This window comes from Ranitomeya imitator, chromosome 3 (genome assembly GCF_032444005.1).
Source record: "Ranitomeya imitator isolate aRanImi1 chromosome 3, aRanImi1.pri, whole genome shotgun sequence".
NCBI classification, from domain to species: domain Eukaryota; kingdom Metazoa; phylum Chordata; class Amphibia; order Anura; family Dendrobatidae; genus Ranitomeya; species Ranitomeya imitator.
Window position 1 is genome coordinate 151,485,230 of NC_091284.1, and position 18,204 is coordinate 151,503,433.

The 18,204-nt window shown below is 42.6% G+C and overlaps 1 protein-coding gene across 2 annotated transcripts in view; it reads left to right on the forward strand.

Moving 5' to 3' along the window:
* The window catches only part of CD99 (CD99 molecule (Xg blood group)), an 82,983-nt gene that overhangs the window by 50,528 nt on the left and 14,251 nt on the right, over positions 1-18,204 (forward strand). Inside the window, exons 5-13 of one of the 2 annotated variants that reach the window (XM_069761562.1) lie at positions 905-937; positions 1,078-1,146; positions 5,775-5,807; positions 5,947-6,015; positions 6,793-6,825; positions 12,562-12,621; positions 13,320-13,373; positions 15,529-15,549; positions 18,008-18,031. In XM_069761562.1, the coding sequence (XP_069617663.1) occupies positions 905-937; positions 1,078-1,146; positions 5,775-5,807; positions 5,947-6,015; positions 6,793-6,825; positions 12,562-12,621; positions 13,320-13,373; positions 15,529-15,549; positions 18,008-18,031 (396 nt within the window). The remainder of the gene's footprint in view (positions 1-904; positions 938-1,077; positions 1,147-5,774; positions 5,808-5,946; positions 6,016-6,792; positions 6,826-12,561; positions 12,622-13,319; positions 13,374-15,528; positions 15,550-18,007; positions 18,032-18,204) is intronic. The other variant, XM_069761564.1, reaches the window with a different exon arrangement.

Below are 18,204 nucleotides of genomic sequence, written 5' to 3' on the forward strand. Positions count from 1 at the left end.
TAGCCTTGTTGAAGCTGACAGCTGAGGATTGCAGCCCCCAGCTGTGAGATTTGCCTTGCTGGTTAACAAATATGGGGGGACCCATGCTGTTTTTTTTTTTTTTGTGTAAATTGCAGCGCAGGAGCTCCTGATGAATACTCCCATCAGCTGCTCCTGCTCTCGCTGTTATTAGTGTTGGCAGGTGTCGGATGATGGGAGCAGTTGTCCCATCAGCTGACACCAGTGACCGGAGGTAAACTGTATACTTCTGATCACAGCTGCGTTCTCACTCTCTTTTGACAGCGTGGGAACCGTGGCTGTCTGACCAGTGGGGATGATTTCACCGCCAATCAGAAGCTTTTGTTTGCCTGCTGTTATGCACATGACAGCGCGACAAACACACGGGCTTCCTGGAGAAGTCTGTTAGGTGTCCATGTTCAGTACGGACGCCGAACCTTAGTATTCGGGTTCGCCCATCTCTACTTCTCACGAGTTGCCTCTGGAATGCTCTACCCCAAGATATCAGGACTAACCACAACTTATACAGTTTTAAGCGCTCCCGAAAAACACATCTGTTTAGGGTGGCCTATCACATTCCATTAAACTCCACTGCACCCAAAAGCGCCACACATACTGGATTTGTGACTACCTGATGCAGCTTCTATCTATCCTCATTCCCTCAAGACAGCTGGACCATCATTGTCCCCAACCACCACAAGCTCATTGTAGAATTATCAGCTCTTACGGGCAGGGTCATTATTTTTGCGTTACTTATCTTTAATGTTGTTCCTTATGACTTGTATATAACCTGTTGAATTCTAAAGTGCTGTGGAATATGTTGGCGCTATGTAAATACTGAATTATTATTCCAACTTCTGTTGTTGTATTTCTCTCATTGATTTCTTTATTTTTCTCTTTCTTGTAGTTCTTGGCTTTGGGGATACCGGAGGAGCAGCAGGTAATTATGATTTTACACAATTTGCATTGATCTTTTAAAGTGGTAAAATCTGCTTCTGAAGGCCTGGGAGTTGTGTGATAATCAATCCTGGTATTTTTATTTTTAATCCCTTTCTTTTTGCTTTATCTTTTTCTTTTAAGTTGTACCTAAGAAGCCAACCCCCAAACCTCCACCTGTTGTGCCTGCAGGTGGTGGCGATGATGATGGTGGTAAGCGGTTTCAATCTTTTAATGTTTGTGAGTTACCCTATAGATATAATCTCGTACGGTTCTGAAGGATGACTTTCCCTTAAGGAATGGCAAAATAAATATCTTCCTCTCGAACACTATAGTTTATTTCCAATATCTATATTTGAAAAACTCTAGAAACCTTTCCATGATGGTGGATTATAGTAGCGCAGGGTTGAATATTATGGCTTGGTGTCCCATAAGAAAACTTCTCAGCTATACTGACATGTTGGTTTTAGTAAATGCTTGCTTTAGCCATAAAATAACCATTCTGAGCACCCTTTCTTAAAATCCTCTACTCCCTTGTTCCTCTGATATTACTCCTAGAAATGTTAGAATCAGTAGACCACTTGATGCTACCACCCCCTTTGTCGGTACAGTTGGTCCCCTCCTATTCACTTGACACTGGACATTGTCCAATTGGCACTGACAGTGTGCATGGTACACGCCATGTGAACAAGACATAGTAATACCCGGTAATGCATTTATTCATGCGTTTCCAGGAGGAATAACAAGGGATTGGAAATTATGAGGAGTTCTAAGAGAAGATGCTCCAAGTCTTTTCTTTGGGAAAACAAGAACTTGCATAAAATTGTGTGTCTGGAGATCTAGCAGGTCTTCTAAGCATATGAAATGTATGGAAATGGAAGGCTGTTGGAATGTAATCTTCATGGGCAAGCTACTACTGATCAGAACTACTTACAAGTATAATAAACATGGTTGTGGTTTACAGTCTGTTTTCTTGGTTTATTCCAAGATTTAACTTGGAAGATGCTTTCGGCGGAGATGGTAAAAACCTACAAACCTCTTCATACATGTATATATGGACGTGTATATGCTTGAAGAATGGAAAAAACCATATATAATAATATTATTTATTATTATTATTATACATACTTGTAGACAGTCAGTTTTTATACCCAGTGAACTTTTGTGAAGGCCTCCATGGTTTGCTTGAGACTATTAGGGATCAAACCGTATCATGGAAAAACAAGGAACACAGCAGACGGGTCAGGGATATAGTTGTGAAAAAGAGTAAAATGGGGTTAGTTTATTGAAGAGAACAAAAAAAAAAAATCCCAAATTCTGCACATCTCATCGAGCACTGTTCAATCCGTCATCTTAGAATGGAAGGAGTATTGCACAACTACAAGCCTACCAAGACTTCACCTAAAGTGACATCCTGAGCTAGGAGAACATAAATTAGAGAAGAGGCCCATTGTCCCTCTTCAGTAGCTGCAGAGATGCTCAACTTGGGTGGGAGACTGGTCACAGGACAACTATTAGGCCGGGGTCTCACAAGCATATAAAAATTGGTCCCATTCTCATCCTGAAAAGTGGGACGATTTTTTTTTCCCACTTGTCATCCGTTTGCAGTCTGTTTTTTACTCAGCAGCTATTAATCTTTTACAAGAAATTTACAGTTTCCCATCTTACAGAATTACATTGTATCTGTTTGCTTTTTTCTTTCACACCCATCTTATTTCAGATTCAAATATCAGCATACTGCTATTTTTTTTACTCGCACTGAATACATCTGAGAAAAAAAATGCTCAGATCTGAACAACCTCATTGAATAACATTGGTCTGAGTGCATTCCCTTTTTTTTTTCGGATTGCATTACTGTAGTTTGATTTATACGCTCGTGTGAGTGAGCCCATAGTCATATAATCCAGGGGTGTCAAACTGCATTCCTCGAGGGCTGCAAACAGGTCAAGTTTTCAGGATTTCCTTGCATTGCACAGGTGATAATTTAAAGTAGAACTTTTGGGCTAAAAGCAAAATGCTATATGAGGAGGAAAACTAACACTGCACATCACCATGAAAACACCATCCCCATCGTTAAACATGGTGGTGCCAGAATCCTGCTGTGGGGAGAAGACTCTTCTTCAGCAGGGACAGAGAAGCTGGTCAGAGTTGATGGGAAGATGGATGGAGCTAAATACAGGGTACTCTTAGAGGAACACCTGTTAGAAGCTGCAAAACAATTGAGACCCCCAGTAGGTTCACCTTCGAGGAGGACAACGACAATAAAAATACTGCTAGCGCTATAATGGATGGTTTAGATAACAGCATATTCATGGCTGAATGGCCCAGTCACAGTCCAAGCCTAAATCTCATTGGGAATCTGTGGCTAGACTTGAAAATTGCAGTTCACGGGCTCCTCCATCCAGGCTCGCTGAGCTAGAGCGAGTGTGCAAAGAAGAACGGGCAAAAATGTCAGCTTCTAGATGTGCAAAACTGATAGACATATCCCCAAAGACTTCAAAAAAGTAATTGCAGCAAAAGGTCATCCTACAAATGTATTGACTAAGGGGGCTGAATGCAAATGTATGTCACCATTTTCAGATTTATGTTTACAATATTTAGAAAACCATGTATCACTTCCTTTACACTCCACAAATATTATTTGTCATCACATAAAGGTGTAACGGGAAAAAAAAATGTGGAAAAGTTCATGGGGTACACACACACACACACACACACACACACACACACACACACACACACACACACACACACACACACTCTGTACTTTTATGTCTGTCTTCTGTGATAATGACTATTTTCACAAGACAAAGTGCAAGTGGTGAAGGTGACCGTACATTGAGGTGGTAAAAAAACATCAAAAATAAGATTGCTGATATTAATGATGACCTTTGTTTTACACTGATTAATTTATAACTTTTTGAGGCTTGTTTAGCTTTCTACTATCTTTTCTTCTCCTGGCGAGCCCCATTGTAGTCAATGTGCCTTTTGTATAGAACATAATTTAATGTTACAATAATAGGAAGCCAGTAATTAGTATAAAACTGTATACTTACAAACAGTTGATAATACAGAATAATGTACAAAAAGTATAACCTGACGGTTTCAAATGAGGGAGTGAGTCTGACGGACTAGTTGGGAAAGTGGCTTCCAGACTACAGGAGAAGCATGGGAGAAGTCTTATGTTATGTGACAGACCAACAAGATCTGAGGAAAAGATCCTTGTCAGGACCTGGCCTGCATGTACAGTACAAAGATTGCCGGCTGTCCTACTGTATGAATAGCCAAATGGGAGGAAACTGTATCCCCACAGTTATGTAATGTCATGTAGACCTATGGCGATAATCATGTGCAACTGCAGCTAGTTTTATCTGTGTGATGTGCGATCTGTATCTGAGCTGTCAGCCAGTTTCATTCACATTAACCCCTGGTTGGAACATTACATCACCACTGCACATATGGTTATCGCTCCCTCCCATCTCCCCTCTCCTCCCTCCGGTTGTGCTGCACATACAGGACAGCAGATTGTGCTGTACTCTGCTGAGCAGTCTGTCTGGTGACAGTGAAGACATTGAGTAACCCCAGCACATGTAATAGAGCGGCCTGCAGAGCTATAAATAAAGGTGGTGTCCGAGATCGGAGCGAGGAATGATGGGAATGGTGGTCTCTTGATGAGGATCCCTCCCACCCAGCATGCCCCAGCACTATGGGTATTCAGAAGCCGTACATAACTTGGCAAGATAGTGAAACTGAATAATGACTACTTCCGGGCTATGGTGGCATTTTTTTGATTATCTGTAGGTGTTTTCTTTTTTGTACTTGGGAACTTTCCTGTATATTTGTAAACTCTGAAAACTCCTTTTAAGGCTATGTGCACACGTTCAGGAATTTTCGCGTTTTTTCACTATAAAAACACGATAAAACCCCGGGGAGGGGGAACATACATTAAGCATCCTATTAGAATGCACCCCGCAGCTGTGAGATTTGCCTTGCTTGTTAACAAATATGGGGGGACCCATGCTGTTTTTTTTTTTTTTTTTTGTAAATTGCAGCGCAGGAGCTCCTGATGAATACTCCCATCAGCTGCTCCTGCTCTCGCTGTTATTAGCGTCGGCAGGTGTCGGATGATGGGAGCAGTTGTCCCATCAGCTGACACCAGTGACCGGAGGTAAACTGTATACTTCTGATCACAGCTGCGTTCTCACTCTCTTTTGACAGCGTGGGAACCGTGGCTGTCTGACCAGTGGGGATGATTTCACCGCCAATCAGAAACTTTTGTTTGCCGTGCTGTTATGCACATGACAGCGCGACAAACACACGGGCTTCCTGGAGAAGTCTGTTAGGTGTCCATGTTCAGTACGGACGCCGAACCTTAGTATTCGGGTTCGCCCATCTCTACTTCTCACGAGTTGCCTCTGGAATGCTCTACCCCAAGATATCAGGACTAACCACAACTTATACAGTTTTAAGCGCTCCCGAAAAACACATCTGTTTAGGGTGGCCTATCACATTCCATTAAACTCCACTGCACCCAAAAGCGCCACACATACTGGATTTGTGACTACCTGATGCAGCTTCTACCTATCCTCATTCCCTCAAGACAGCTGGACCATCATTGTCCCCAACCACCACAAGCTCATTGTAGAATTATCAGCTCTTACGGGCAGGGTCATTATTTTTGCTTTACTTATCTTTAATGTTGTTCCTTATGACTTGTATATAACCTGTTGAATTCTAAAGTGCTGTGGAATATGTTGGCGCTATGTAAATACTGAATTATTATTCCAACTTCTGTTGTTGTATTTCTCTCATTGATTTCTTTATTTTTCTCTTTCTTGTAGTTCTTGGCTTTGGGGATACCGGAGGAGCAGCAGGTAATTATGATTTTACAAGATTTGCATTGATCTTTTAAAGTGGTAAAATCTGCTTCTGAAGGCCTGGGAATTGTGTGATAATCAATCCTGGTATTTTTTTTTTAATCCCTTTCTTTTTGCTTTATCTTTTTCTTTTAAGTTGTACCTAAGAAGCCAACCCCCAAACCTCCACCTGTTGTGCCTGCAGGTGGTGGCGATGATGATGGTGGTGGTAAGCGGTTTCAATCTTTTAATGTTTGTGAGTGACCCTATAGATATAATCTCGTACGGTTATGAAGGATGACTTTCCCTTAAGGAATGGCAAAATAAATATCTTCCTCTTGAACACTATAGTTTATTTCCAATATCTATATTTGAAAAACTCTAGAAACCTTTCCATGATGGTGGATTATAGTAGCGCAGGGTTGAATATTATGGCTTGGTGTCCCATAAGAAAACTTCTCAGCTATACTGACATGTTGGTTTTAGTAAATGCTTGCTTTAGCCATAAAATAACCATTCTGAGCACCCTTTCTTAAAATCCTCTACTCCCTTGTTCCTCTGATATTACTCCTAGAAATGTAAGAATCAGTAGACCACTTGATGCTACCACCCCCTTTGTCGGTACAGTTGGTCCCCTCCTATTCACTTTTGACACTGGACATTGTCCAATTGGCACTGACAGTGTGCATGGTACACGCCATGTGAACAAGACATAGTAATACCCGGTAATGCATTTATTCATGCGCTTCCAGGAGGAATAACAAGGGATTGGAAATTGAGGAGTTCTAAAAGAAGATGTTCCAAGTCTTTTCTTTGGGAAAACAAGAACTTGCATAAAATTGTGTGTCTGGAGATCTAGCAGGTCTTCTAAGCATATGAAATGTATGGAAATGGAAGGCTGTTGGAATGTAATCTTCATGGGCAAGCTACTACTGATCAGAACTACTTACAAGTATAATAAACATGGTTGTGGTTTACAGTCTGTTTTCTTGGTTTATTCCAGGATTTAACTTGGAAGATGCTTTCGGCGGAGATGGTAAAAACCTACAAACCTCTTCATACATGTATATATGGACGTGTATATGCTTGAAGAATGGAAAAAACCATATATAATAATATTATTTATTATTATTATTATACATACTTGTAGACAGTCAGTTTTTATACCCAGTGAACTTTTGTGAAGGCCTCCATGGTTTGCTTGAGACTATTAGGGATCAAACAGTATCATGGAAAAACAAGGAACACACCAGACGGGTCAGGGATATAGTTGTGAAAAAGAGTAAAATGGGGTTAGTTTATTGAAGAGAACAAAAAAAAAAAAATCCCAAATTCTGCACATCTCATCGAGCACTGTTCAATCCGTCATCTTAGAATGGAAGGAGTATTGCACAACTGCAAGCCTACCAAGACTTCCACCTAAAGTGACATCCTGAGCTAGGAGAACATAAATTAGAGAAGAGGCCCATTGTCCCTCTTCAGTAGCTGCAGAGATGCTCAACTTGGGTGGGAGACTGGTCACAGGACAACTATTAGGCCGGGGTCTCACAAGCATATAAAAATTGGTCCCATTCTCATCCTGAAAAGTGGGACGATTTTTATTTCCCACTTGTCATCCGTTTGCAGTCTGTTTTTTACTCAGCAGCTATTAATCTTTTACAAGAAATTTACAGTTTCCCATCTTACAGAATTACATTGTATCTGTTTGCTTTTTTCTTTCACACCCATCTTATTTCAGATTCAAATATCAGCATACTGCTATTTTTTTTACTCGCACTGAATACATCTGAGAAAAAAATGCTCAGATCTGTACAACCTCATTGAATAACATTGGTCTGAGTGCATTCCCTTTTTTTTTCGGATTGCATTACTGTAGTTTGATTTATACGCTCGTGTGAGTGAGCCCATAGTCATATAATCCAGGGGTGTCAAACTGCATTCCTCGAGGGCTGCAAACAGGTCATGTTTTCAGGATTTCCTTGCATTGCACAGGTGATAATTTAAAGTAGAACTTTTGGGCTAAAAGCAAAATGCTATATGAGGAGGAAAACTAACACTGCACATCACCATGAAAACACCATCCCCATCGTTAAACATGGTGGTGCCAGAATCCTGCTGTGGGGAGAAGACTCTTCTTCAGCAGGGACAGAGAAGCTGGTCAGAGTTGATGGGAAGATGGATGGAGCTAAATACAGGGTACTCTTAGAGGAAAACCTGTTAGAAGCTGCAAAACAATTGAGACCCCCAGTAGGTTCACCTTCGAGGAGGACAACGACAATAAAAATACTGCTAGCGCTATAATGGATGGTTTAGATAACAGCATATTCATGGCTGAATGGCCCAGTCACAGTCCAAGCCTAAATCTCATTGGGAATCTGTGGCTAGACTTGAAAATTGCAGTTCACGGGCTCCTCCATCCAGGCTCGCTGAGCTAGAGCGAGTGTGCAAAGAAGAACGGGCAAAAATGTCAGCTTCTAGATGTGCAAAACTGATAGACATATCCCAAAAGACTTGAAAAAATTGCAGCAAAAGGTCATCCTACAAATGTATTGACTAAGGGGGCTGAATGCAAATGTATGTCACCATTTTCAGATTTATGTTTACAATATTTAGAAAACCATGTATCACTTCCTTTACACTCCACAAATATTTTTTGTCATCACATAAAGGTGTAACGGGAAAAAAAAAAATGTGGAAAAGTTCATGGGGTACACACACACACACACACACACACACACACACACACACACACACACACACACACTCTGTACTTTTATGTCTGTCTTCTGTGATAATGACTATTTTCACAAGACAAAGTGCAAGTGGTGAAGGTGACCGTACATTGAGGTGGTAAAAAAACATCAAAAATAAGATTGCTGATATTAATGATGACCTTTGTTTTACACTGATTAATTTATAACTTTTTGAGGCTTGTTTAGCTTTCTACTATCTTTTCTTCTCCTGGCGAGCCCCATTGTAGTCAATGTGCCTTTTGTATAGAACATAATTTAATGTTACAATAATAGGAAGCCATTAATTAGTATAAAACTGTATACTTACAAACAGTTGATAATACAGAATAATGTACAAAAAGTGTAACCTGACGGTTTCAAATGAGGGAGTGAGTCTGACGGACTAGTTGGGAAAGTGGCTTCCAGACTACAGGAGAAGCATGGGAGAAGTCTTATGTTATGTGACAGACCAACAAGATCTGAGGAAAAGATCCTTGTCAGGACCTGGCCTGCATGTACAGTACAAAGATTGCCGGCTGTCCTACTGTATGAATAGCCAAATGGGAGGAAACTGTATCCCCACAGTTATGTAATGTCATGTAGACCTATGGCGATAATCATGTGCAACTGCAGCTAGTTTTATCTGTGTGATGTGCGATCTGTATCTGAGCTGTCAGCCAGTTTCATTCACATTAACCCCTGGTTGGAACATTACATCACCACTGAACATATGGTTATCGCTCCCTCCCATCTCCCCTCTCCTCCCTCCGGTTGTGCTGCACATACAGGACAGCAGATTGTGCTGTACTCTGCTGAGCAGTCTGTCTGGTGACAGTGAAGACATTGAGTAACCCCAGCACATGTAATAGAGCGGCCTGCAGAGCTATAAATAAAGGTGGTGTCCGAGATCGGAGCGAGGAATGATGGGAATGGTGGTCTCTTAATGAGGGTCCCTCCCACCCAGCATGCCCCAGCACTATGGATATTCAGAAGCCATACATAACTTGGCAAGATAGTGAAACTGAATAATGACTACTTCCGGGCTATGGTGGCATTTTTTTGATTATCTGTAGGTATTTTCTTTTTTGTACTTGGGAACTTTCCTGTATATTTGTAAACTCTGAAAACTCCTTTTAAGGCTATGTGCACACGTTCAGGAATTTTCGCGTTTTTTCACTATAAAAACACGATAAAACCCCGGGGGGGGGGGGGGAACATACATTAAGCATCCTATTACAATGCACCCCGCATTTTTTGTGCACATGTTGTGTTTTTTTCCGTGGCGGAGTCGCATTCTGGAAAAAAAATGCAGCATGTTCATTCTTTGTGCGGAATCGCGTGGATTCCGCACACATAGGAATGCATTGATCCGCTTACTTTCCGCATGTGGCTATGCACACCATGTACGAAGTAAGCGTATCATGTGAGATTGGTACCCAGGGTGGAGGAGAGGAGACTCTCCTCCAGGCCCTGGGAGCCATATAATTGTTAAAAATAATAATAAAATAATAAATCGTGATGTTCTCACCTTCCGACGGCCCCCGCAGCCTTCCCGCTCCTCGCGATGCTCCCGTTCCCAGTAATGCCTTGTGAAAATGACCTGTGATGATGTAGCATCTCGCGAGGCCGCTACGTCATCTGGGGTCATTACCACGAGGCATCACTTGGAACGCGAGGAGCTGGAAGGCTGCGGGGGCCCGTCGGAAGGTGAGAAAATATCACGATTTATTATTATTTTTAACATTAGATGTTTTACTATTGATGCTGTATAGGCAGCATCAATAGTAAAAAGTTGGTCACACTTGTCAAACACTGTTTGACAAGTGTGACCAACCTGTCAATCAGTTTTCCAAGCGATGCTATTGCTTGGAAAAAGCTAGTGTTTAGCGGGAAAATGCATGCCAATTCCGCACGTGTTTTTCCCACGGCACGGAGTTCTGGAATTGCCGCGGAAATTTCTGCGGCGATTCCATATGTGTGCACATAGCCTAAATGTAAAGTTCCCATACCTGTACAAGCAAATATTGATGGTAGTCTGTAACCCTAAAAACTCACATGTAAAGCATTTTTGTATAACTATCGGGGACTTCGTCCTAATAAACATCATACTTGTAATGCAGATTCTAGTGATCACATTTTTTAAAAGATTTTATTTGATGTGTAAATGGAGGGTGCTTGGTGCACCCTTGGCAGGGCCAAGATCTCGGGGCTCCGTTCCGCCCCCCTCAATTACAATCTGTAACACCTCCCTTTGTGTTGATAGCACTGACTAAATTGTAACTTTGGCCCTGCACACAAGGCCACTACTGTAGCCGAGAACCCTCACATGTCAGTACGTGCAGGAGCGTTCTCCTCCTGTTTGGAGCGGCCCACAGGTTCACACAGCAGCGAGCGGCCGATGCTGGCAGATGGGGGTGAGGAGCACGCACAGACACTGCAAGAGCGGAGTGCATACAGTGTTGGTGTCTGCGCACTTTCATCCTATTCTCGTCAGTGTTGGCTGGAAACTGTGTGATCCATGTGCAGCGAGCGGCTGCTGCAGACAGGAGAGGGATGAGAACGCTCCTGCACTAACGCTGTGCGCGCTCGGTTCCTGCATCGTGAGTACTGGCAGGACTGAGGAGTCCATTTGGGCCGCTCTCCAAAGCACACACTGTGAATCACTGTGAGGGGATGTGTCACTGAATGGGCGGAAGGAAGCGCTGATCTTGTGGCTCCAGCAAGCGTGCATTCATGTCCCTGCACTTACATATCCAATAAAGTATTTTTATGTTATACACGAAGTAAGATCAACACTGTAATTATGATTTTTATAGGGGCGAAGTCCCGTATATTAAAATAGGAATGGTTTCATTTGAGTTTTGGGACAGACTCCCCTTAAAACGCAAAAATCCCTAAAATGCAGATAATTAGGAATTTATTGTGCTTTATGCGTTGGTCATGGCACCTGTGGCTCTGTGTGACTGAATTATCAATGTAGCAGAGGAATATTGCGTTGTTTTGGGAATGAGTCATCATGTAGTCTCGGACTAAAAATCTGGATCTGGAATAGCAGCGTTTTTGGACGTAGCTCACCCCTGCTGCATCCCAAACGCTGTGTTCTAAAAATCCCATCCACTGTGCTTGTAATGTAGAAGTCCCAAGCCGGCTGTGCTTCTATTTACCGCGGCAGAAACTCACCGTTGGCGCGGGTTTACGAACCGCAGCAGGTCAATGTCTGTTGCAGGTGAAATGTAACATGACACCAATTTTCTAAGTAAATATATTTCTAAAGGTGCTATTCACAGGAAATTCTCACCAGATATCTAACAACCCATCCAATTCACACAGGCAAAGAAATCCAAACCATAGATGTCCATAAATAAAAGGAAATCTGACGCCACATTTGACCCATCTAAAGTTAATATGGGCATACAGGTCATAGACTGCTGAGAACAGTCCTCTGTGTGCCTCATAGCCGATGCCTTGTTGTTAGGAATAATCTCATGGTGTGGGGCTGGTATTCAGCATCCGGCACTGGCACACGTCATGTTGTTGAAGGAAGGATGAATGGACTAATGCTGGATGGGTCCTGAAGCCGTCATCCCCAGCAAAGGCTTCTGTAGGAAGTATGAAATATTTCAGTAAGTGTGTGGAATACTCTTTCCCTGTGTAATTTCTCACTATTGCACGTATTCTCGTGGATCAGAGAATGAGTTTACATTTTTAAAAAGGACTGTTCATGTTCAGAGTGTACAAACCGGATAAAGTCTAAGCGATGTTTTAGATTATTTACACAATTTGTATTATGGAAATCTGGTGACTGATCCTTATTAAGTGTTCCAACATGTCGACATCCTGCTGTGACTCCACAACTTCAGGCCATAAGCTAATAAGGATCCTGCGCGGTGCACAAATATTTATGTGCGCCTGGCGGGTGTTATGCAGCAGGGTGCCCAGAACCAGCTCGCTACTTACTGCCCACCCTGTTCACGTAAGAACAAAACTTGGCATTGCTGTACCCAAGAGTTTTTTTTTTAATTTTTACTTTTATCTTAAAGATACACACAAGCCGACTGCGAAACCTCACCCGGGGCAAGGTTGCGGCGGCGGAGGTGGTAGTAAGTAAACTCCTTAATGTGACTTCTCCAAACATGTATCCACATTTATGTGAAGGGGCACAGGGAAATGGCGCTGTAGGTCTGAGGAAGGATGGGAGCTGAGGCCGGGGGCGGTGATCTAGGTACAGCACTGTGTATGTGTCTTGCAGTATATACTGTGGGAATAAGGGCTCATATGGCCCTACAGATGTCCATCAGAAAACTACTACCCTATGGCAGCCCTGGGGAAACAAGGGGTCACTAGGAGAAGTCAAACATGCTTCTATTGCTTCTCACAGTGAACACAAGATGGACGACATTGGTTCTGCAGAAACCATTTAAAAAGATTTTCACAGTAAACAGCTTTATCGCATGTCTAATTGAACCCCCCCCCACCCATCCTGACCCTCTTTTCCTCCTCTCCACATTCTGGTCTGAATGGATCTGCATGTTCGCACATGCGCTGTCCCTCTATTTGACTGGCAGAGCTCTCCACATCTGTACGTGGCCTTCCATAAAATGTGGCTGGCGCAGGTACATGCGGGTGTGACCGGAGAGGTGACGAGCAGGAAGTCGGACCCCCGTTGTAGCGATTGGTTGGGATGCCAGCAGGGCGACCCCTAGCAGTCACACAGGAGGCCATCCAGGGGAGACTGTGCCGTGTGTCCTCAGAAGTATCGCGCTCCTCTGATATTTTCTGTCGCTTCTTTCCTGTTCAGCGTTTGGTGACGACGATCTTTCTGATCCTGGAATGCACCATGACTGCCCGAGTGGTAAGAGCTCTACTAAGTGCATTGTTCATTGCGGCCTTCATTATTTCCTTATTCATAGCCCATATGCCGTGTCATTATTAGTTTTAGTCTTATTTAGGAATTACTATTATACTAAATCATATTTTGAAGGTAAAAAGTACAAATAAATTCACTTCTGATATGAATATACTCGTCTGTGTAGAAGCAGTAAGTCCAGCAAAGTAGGAGGTCGGTGGTGCTTTATATGGGGGCGTAATAGCGGGGACTGAAAGGATTTCCCCAACTTTATCTTCTGCCGCTGTCTTCCCATCAGTACATTGCCATGATATTATTTGTACTGACCACATATGAACTTGGAGCAACTATTTTGGACATATTAAGGGTGTTGTCCAGGAACTACTCATGATGGGTCATTAATATCTGTTTTGCATGTTCTGCTTTTGATTTGTGGGTTTCCTCCCACACCCTGAAGTGTTCAGTAGCTTTAGTTTATGTATCTGAATTTTGAGAAATTAGACCCTGGACCCAATAAGCTAAACTTGGGGGATAGCACTACCCATTCTTACCGTATCGGTGCTAGTCGTTTTTTCACGACCATGTGGTCCATGGAGAATCGCAGACACGTCTTGTGTCCTGTGGCCGCACACCGTGCTTCATACGATGAGTGTACCTTATGCTCCACTCCCTGATGGTGATGACCCATCCTTCACCCCTCTGACATTGATGACCATGTTGGGGTCCCGCAGATTTTGGACGCATAAGTAATGTAGCCATGCATGCAGCATGACGCTACCCAGGCAGTCTCTGGTCAGCTGTTACAGCGGAATAATGGCACAATACCAGATTGGAATCCAAATGCTAACTACTTCCCAGAATTCCTAAAGGGGGTACAGTTTCCAAAATGTTGACTTTTGGCGCATGTTTCTGGTATGAACTGATGAAACAGTAGACCCGTTTTCCCACAATCAGTCTGCGATACAACCCAAGCGCAGCAGATCCTGCGATGGGCGAATCTGAGATGGGTGCAGTGATGTAGGGTTTCCCAGGAGGTCCCCTCCTGACAGCAGACACTGTACATGGCATTTCCTTCCTCGCTGCCGAATACTGTTACTGTAGACACACTTGTTGTCATCACTTGGCAACATCCGCCACAGGAATGAGCTGTGCTGACTGTGACTGTCTGCAGGGAGCTCGGCAGCCGTCGCGTAATGGAGATTTGTTATTATAGGGACGGTTAACCTAAAATCCGTCATCAGCGCTCTGCTGAAGGAGGCAAGTGCAGATCTCCACTGTCACACTCCAGTTTTATCATTTGCATTACATTATCTAAAAAAAAAAAACTATTTTAAAGGGCTGTCCTATCCATGAGCGTTTATTCCCCTTCTACTTGATAGGGGTACATGCTTGATCAGCAGAAGTCTCACCTCCACCATTATTTCCTGGCACAGTCGCGAAATGTAGAGTAAAACTGTGACCCTGCCAGGGTCTTAATATATGAAGCAAAGGGGCCTCCGGTCAGATCCTGCTTGTTCTCATTTAGTAACAGACTCCTGTGACTTTGCCCGGGCTCAGACGGCCGTTCTAAAACTCCTGTCCGTGCTCATCCACATAGCGCAGGAGCTGTCTGGTCTGTAAACTGGGCCAGAATGGTGCGTGTCGCAAGTCTTTTTTTTCTTTTTTTTCCCTATATAGGTCATTGGTTCATGTAGGAAATAGTGGCCATTGTACTGTGTGTGCTTGGTTTGTAGCACATGGCAATACAATGGACTGAACGAACCCTTATAGACAGTATTTCCGTGTAGAAAGGGAAGCCATTTTATATTATCCACAGTCTGGAAAATTTTCCTTTATCTGGGGAGAGGAGTGTGGCGTCCCCTGTCCCTGATGCCTCCACGGATCTATGATATCCTCAGGTTACCTATATATCACCGATCGCTGACCTGCATGGTCTGCCTGCCTGCATGCCTCCCTGGCTGTGGCCACTGTGCTCTCTGGATAGGCTTACATACAGATCGTGCGCCCTCTAGTGGCAGAATTGGGAATACACCTATGAACTGTGTTAAAAACAGCCATACTGATTTGCTCCATTCCATTGATAATTCTGGGCACTAGGGTGTGGGAAAGTTCAGCCCTGGCATATATTTCTTTCTTATACATATTTGTTTCTTAATTGCAGATCATGATAATCCTCCAAAGGGTAAGTGTGAGATTTCTTTCTATGATTGGCCTGATGCCTTTAGTGAGCAATAATGGGGAATGTTTCATTGCATCAGCAGAGTTCTGCTTCATATGAGCCTGAAAGCCTGTACAATATATCACTGTGCATTAAAGCATGTAACGTGTGCGAGCTGTGATGGTCCGCAGCATAGAGCAGAGCTAATATCTCCACCTGCTATATTATCTCCTCTAAGGCCATGTTAGTCAGGCATTAATTGCATGCTTGCACTTGTGTAAATGTTGCTCTCCACAACGCCATGCCGCTCATTTGCTTTGCTAAAATAGTTATGCCAATTTTCTTTTACCTGTACAGTTTAATTCTTAAAAGCAAATTATAATATGCAAAGTAGTATTTTTGTAATTTTGTCCGTCTTTTTTGCTTCCTTCATGAAAAGTGTGTATACGTGTGTGTATGTGTATATATATATATATATATATATATATATATATATATATATATATATATATATATATATATATATATATATATATATATATATATATATATATATATATATATATATATATATATATATAATTATTATTTTTTTTTTTTGAATACTCTTCCACAGACTCAGCCCATTTATTAGAACAGCCGCCTTGCTAATTGTTATGGTCTTTACCAAGACGGTGTGGCTTATAGGATTCTCTGGGAGCGTGATAAGCCTCCCACTTGGTAAAGACTATTTATCATATCTGGCACATTGAATGAAAAGCCCTGCACCTCTAGAACTGTACAGCAGATTAAAATGGAAAAAAAAAAAAAAAAAGCCATGCTTAGGAGCTGCGGATAAAAACTCCGCAAACTGGCCACTTTACAAAACATTTTTTTTTCTAATGTTCCTCCTTTTATAAATTCTTTAAGAAATTGTTAGATATGTTGACCAAACCACAGGCAGCATTATTCAGTTTGCACGATCACAGCCAGGTATATTTTTATGTAAGTGCTCCATCATTTCAGAGAAAATCTACTTTAAAGGGAATCTGATTTAGGTACAGTGACCCTGATTCCAGTGATGTGTGTCTTTGTTTACTGGGTGCATCAGTTTTGACAATCTGTTCTGTGTTGCAGATGTAGCGGCGCTCAGACTGAGTCCTGTATAACCCCGCTCACACCACTTACTGTGTACACTGTATATTGATAAGCTACTAATCTGTGCAGGGGTCACCTTGTCTCCTCATGATAATCTCCTGATAAAACACTGATTTGTATTGAAACCCAGCCAAGTGACACATCCGTGGAATCATGCTCTTTTCCCCTATGTTATGCTGCTGTAAGATTACATGAACCTGTTGATAGATTCCGCTTTACTTGTGCATTTTTTTTGACATGTGGTACCTGTCTCACAATCAGCGCTGGCGTCATTGTCTCCACCTTCGTACGGATTGAATATAAAGATAAAGTCAGAGACCAGCTGCGGCCCAGACGTCCTCTTCATGTTCAATCTGTACAAAGTGGGGACAATGACGCCTGCGCAGATTTGGGCATCAAGACCGCAAGTGCTGACACCATGGGAACAGCCCCAGCACGGGAGGGGAGTATAGGATTTTTTATTTTATTGAGGCCACACAGACCCACTGGCATAAGATGCTCCGGATTTATGAGTAGACACGTGTCTTTCAGTAAGTTAAGCTTATTCTGTGCTGTGCGTAGATTTGCACTGCAGGACTATTGAGCTGGAAAGGCAATACGCACAATAGGGGTCTTATCCTCATAAAAGCAGGGAAATGTGCCCACCTGGTACGCTTGTGTGACCACAACCGCTTACTAAGCAGGAACATGTAGGGCTGGAGAAGAATGGGATAATCTGCGCTGCCGACAAGTCAGTGATGGGCAGGAAACTGATATCCAGGGATGTGGCTTATTTGTCAGCAATGATCATTGTGGTTTGTCCTGATGAAGAAATGTGGTGACAAATAAACCACCCTCCTGGATACCTGTTTCCTGCCCATCACTGACCTGTCGGCAGCGCAGATTTATCCCATACTTCTCCAGCCCTACATAGATTTGCACTATAGCTTATACTACATTCTGGTGTAAATTACAGTGCATTTGTCATCCGCACGTGGCCCCATCCCCTACAATGCGCACCATCCACTTTATATGAAAAAGTTACAAATTATGGCTTAAATATGGTGTGCCATATAACTTGGAACTGGTTTCACACTGCGAAAGCCGCAATCCTCTGTTACCTCCCCCACACGGACATACCGATTTGGGCTCGCCATCTAATCCATATGGGAACAGTCTGTAAAGCGCTACTGAATAGGATGGCTCCATATAAGTGAAAAAAATAAATAGGGGGCGTGAGATTTGTATAAATCACTCACTTTGCTAGAACGTAATAAATGCACAAAATAGTCCTTGTAAGGACTTGGCCTAACTTGTCATTAGCGTTTACTAATCATGCCTGTATTTTACTTGCAACCTTTGCTAGGTCGTGCATTGCAACCATCATCTGGTATGTCTCCATACTTTTCCTCATTATTGTGTGGGGTATAAATATCATTCTTAATCCCTCAGCAATACCTTAACCACATGCTGTCACAGTGCTGCCATTTCCCGTCCTCTTGGTCATGCTGGCAGTGTATCTTTCTCCATCGCTATCACGTGGCTCCTGATGACTAAAATCAG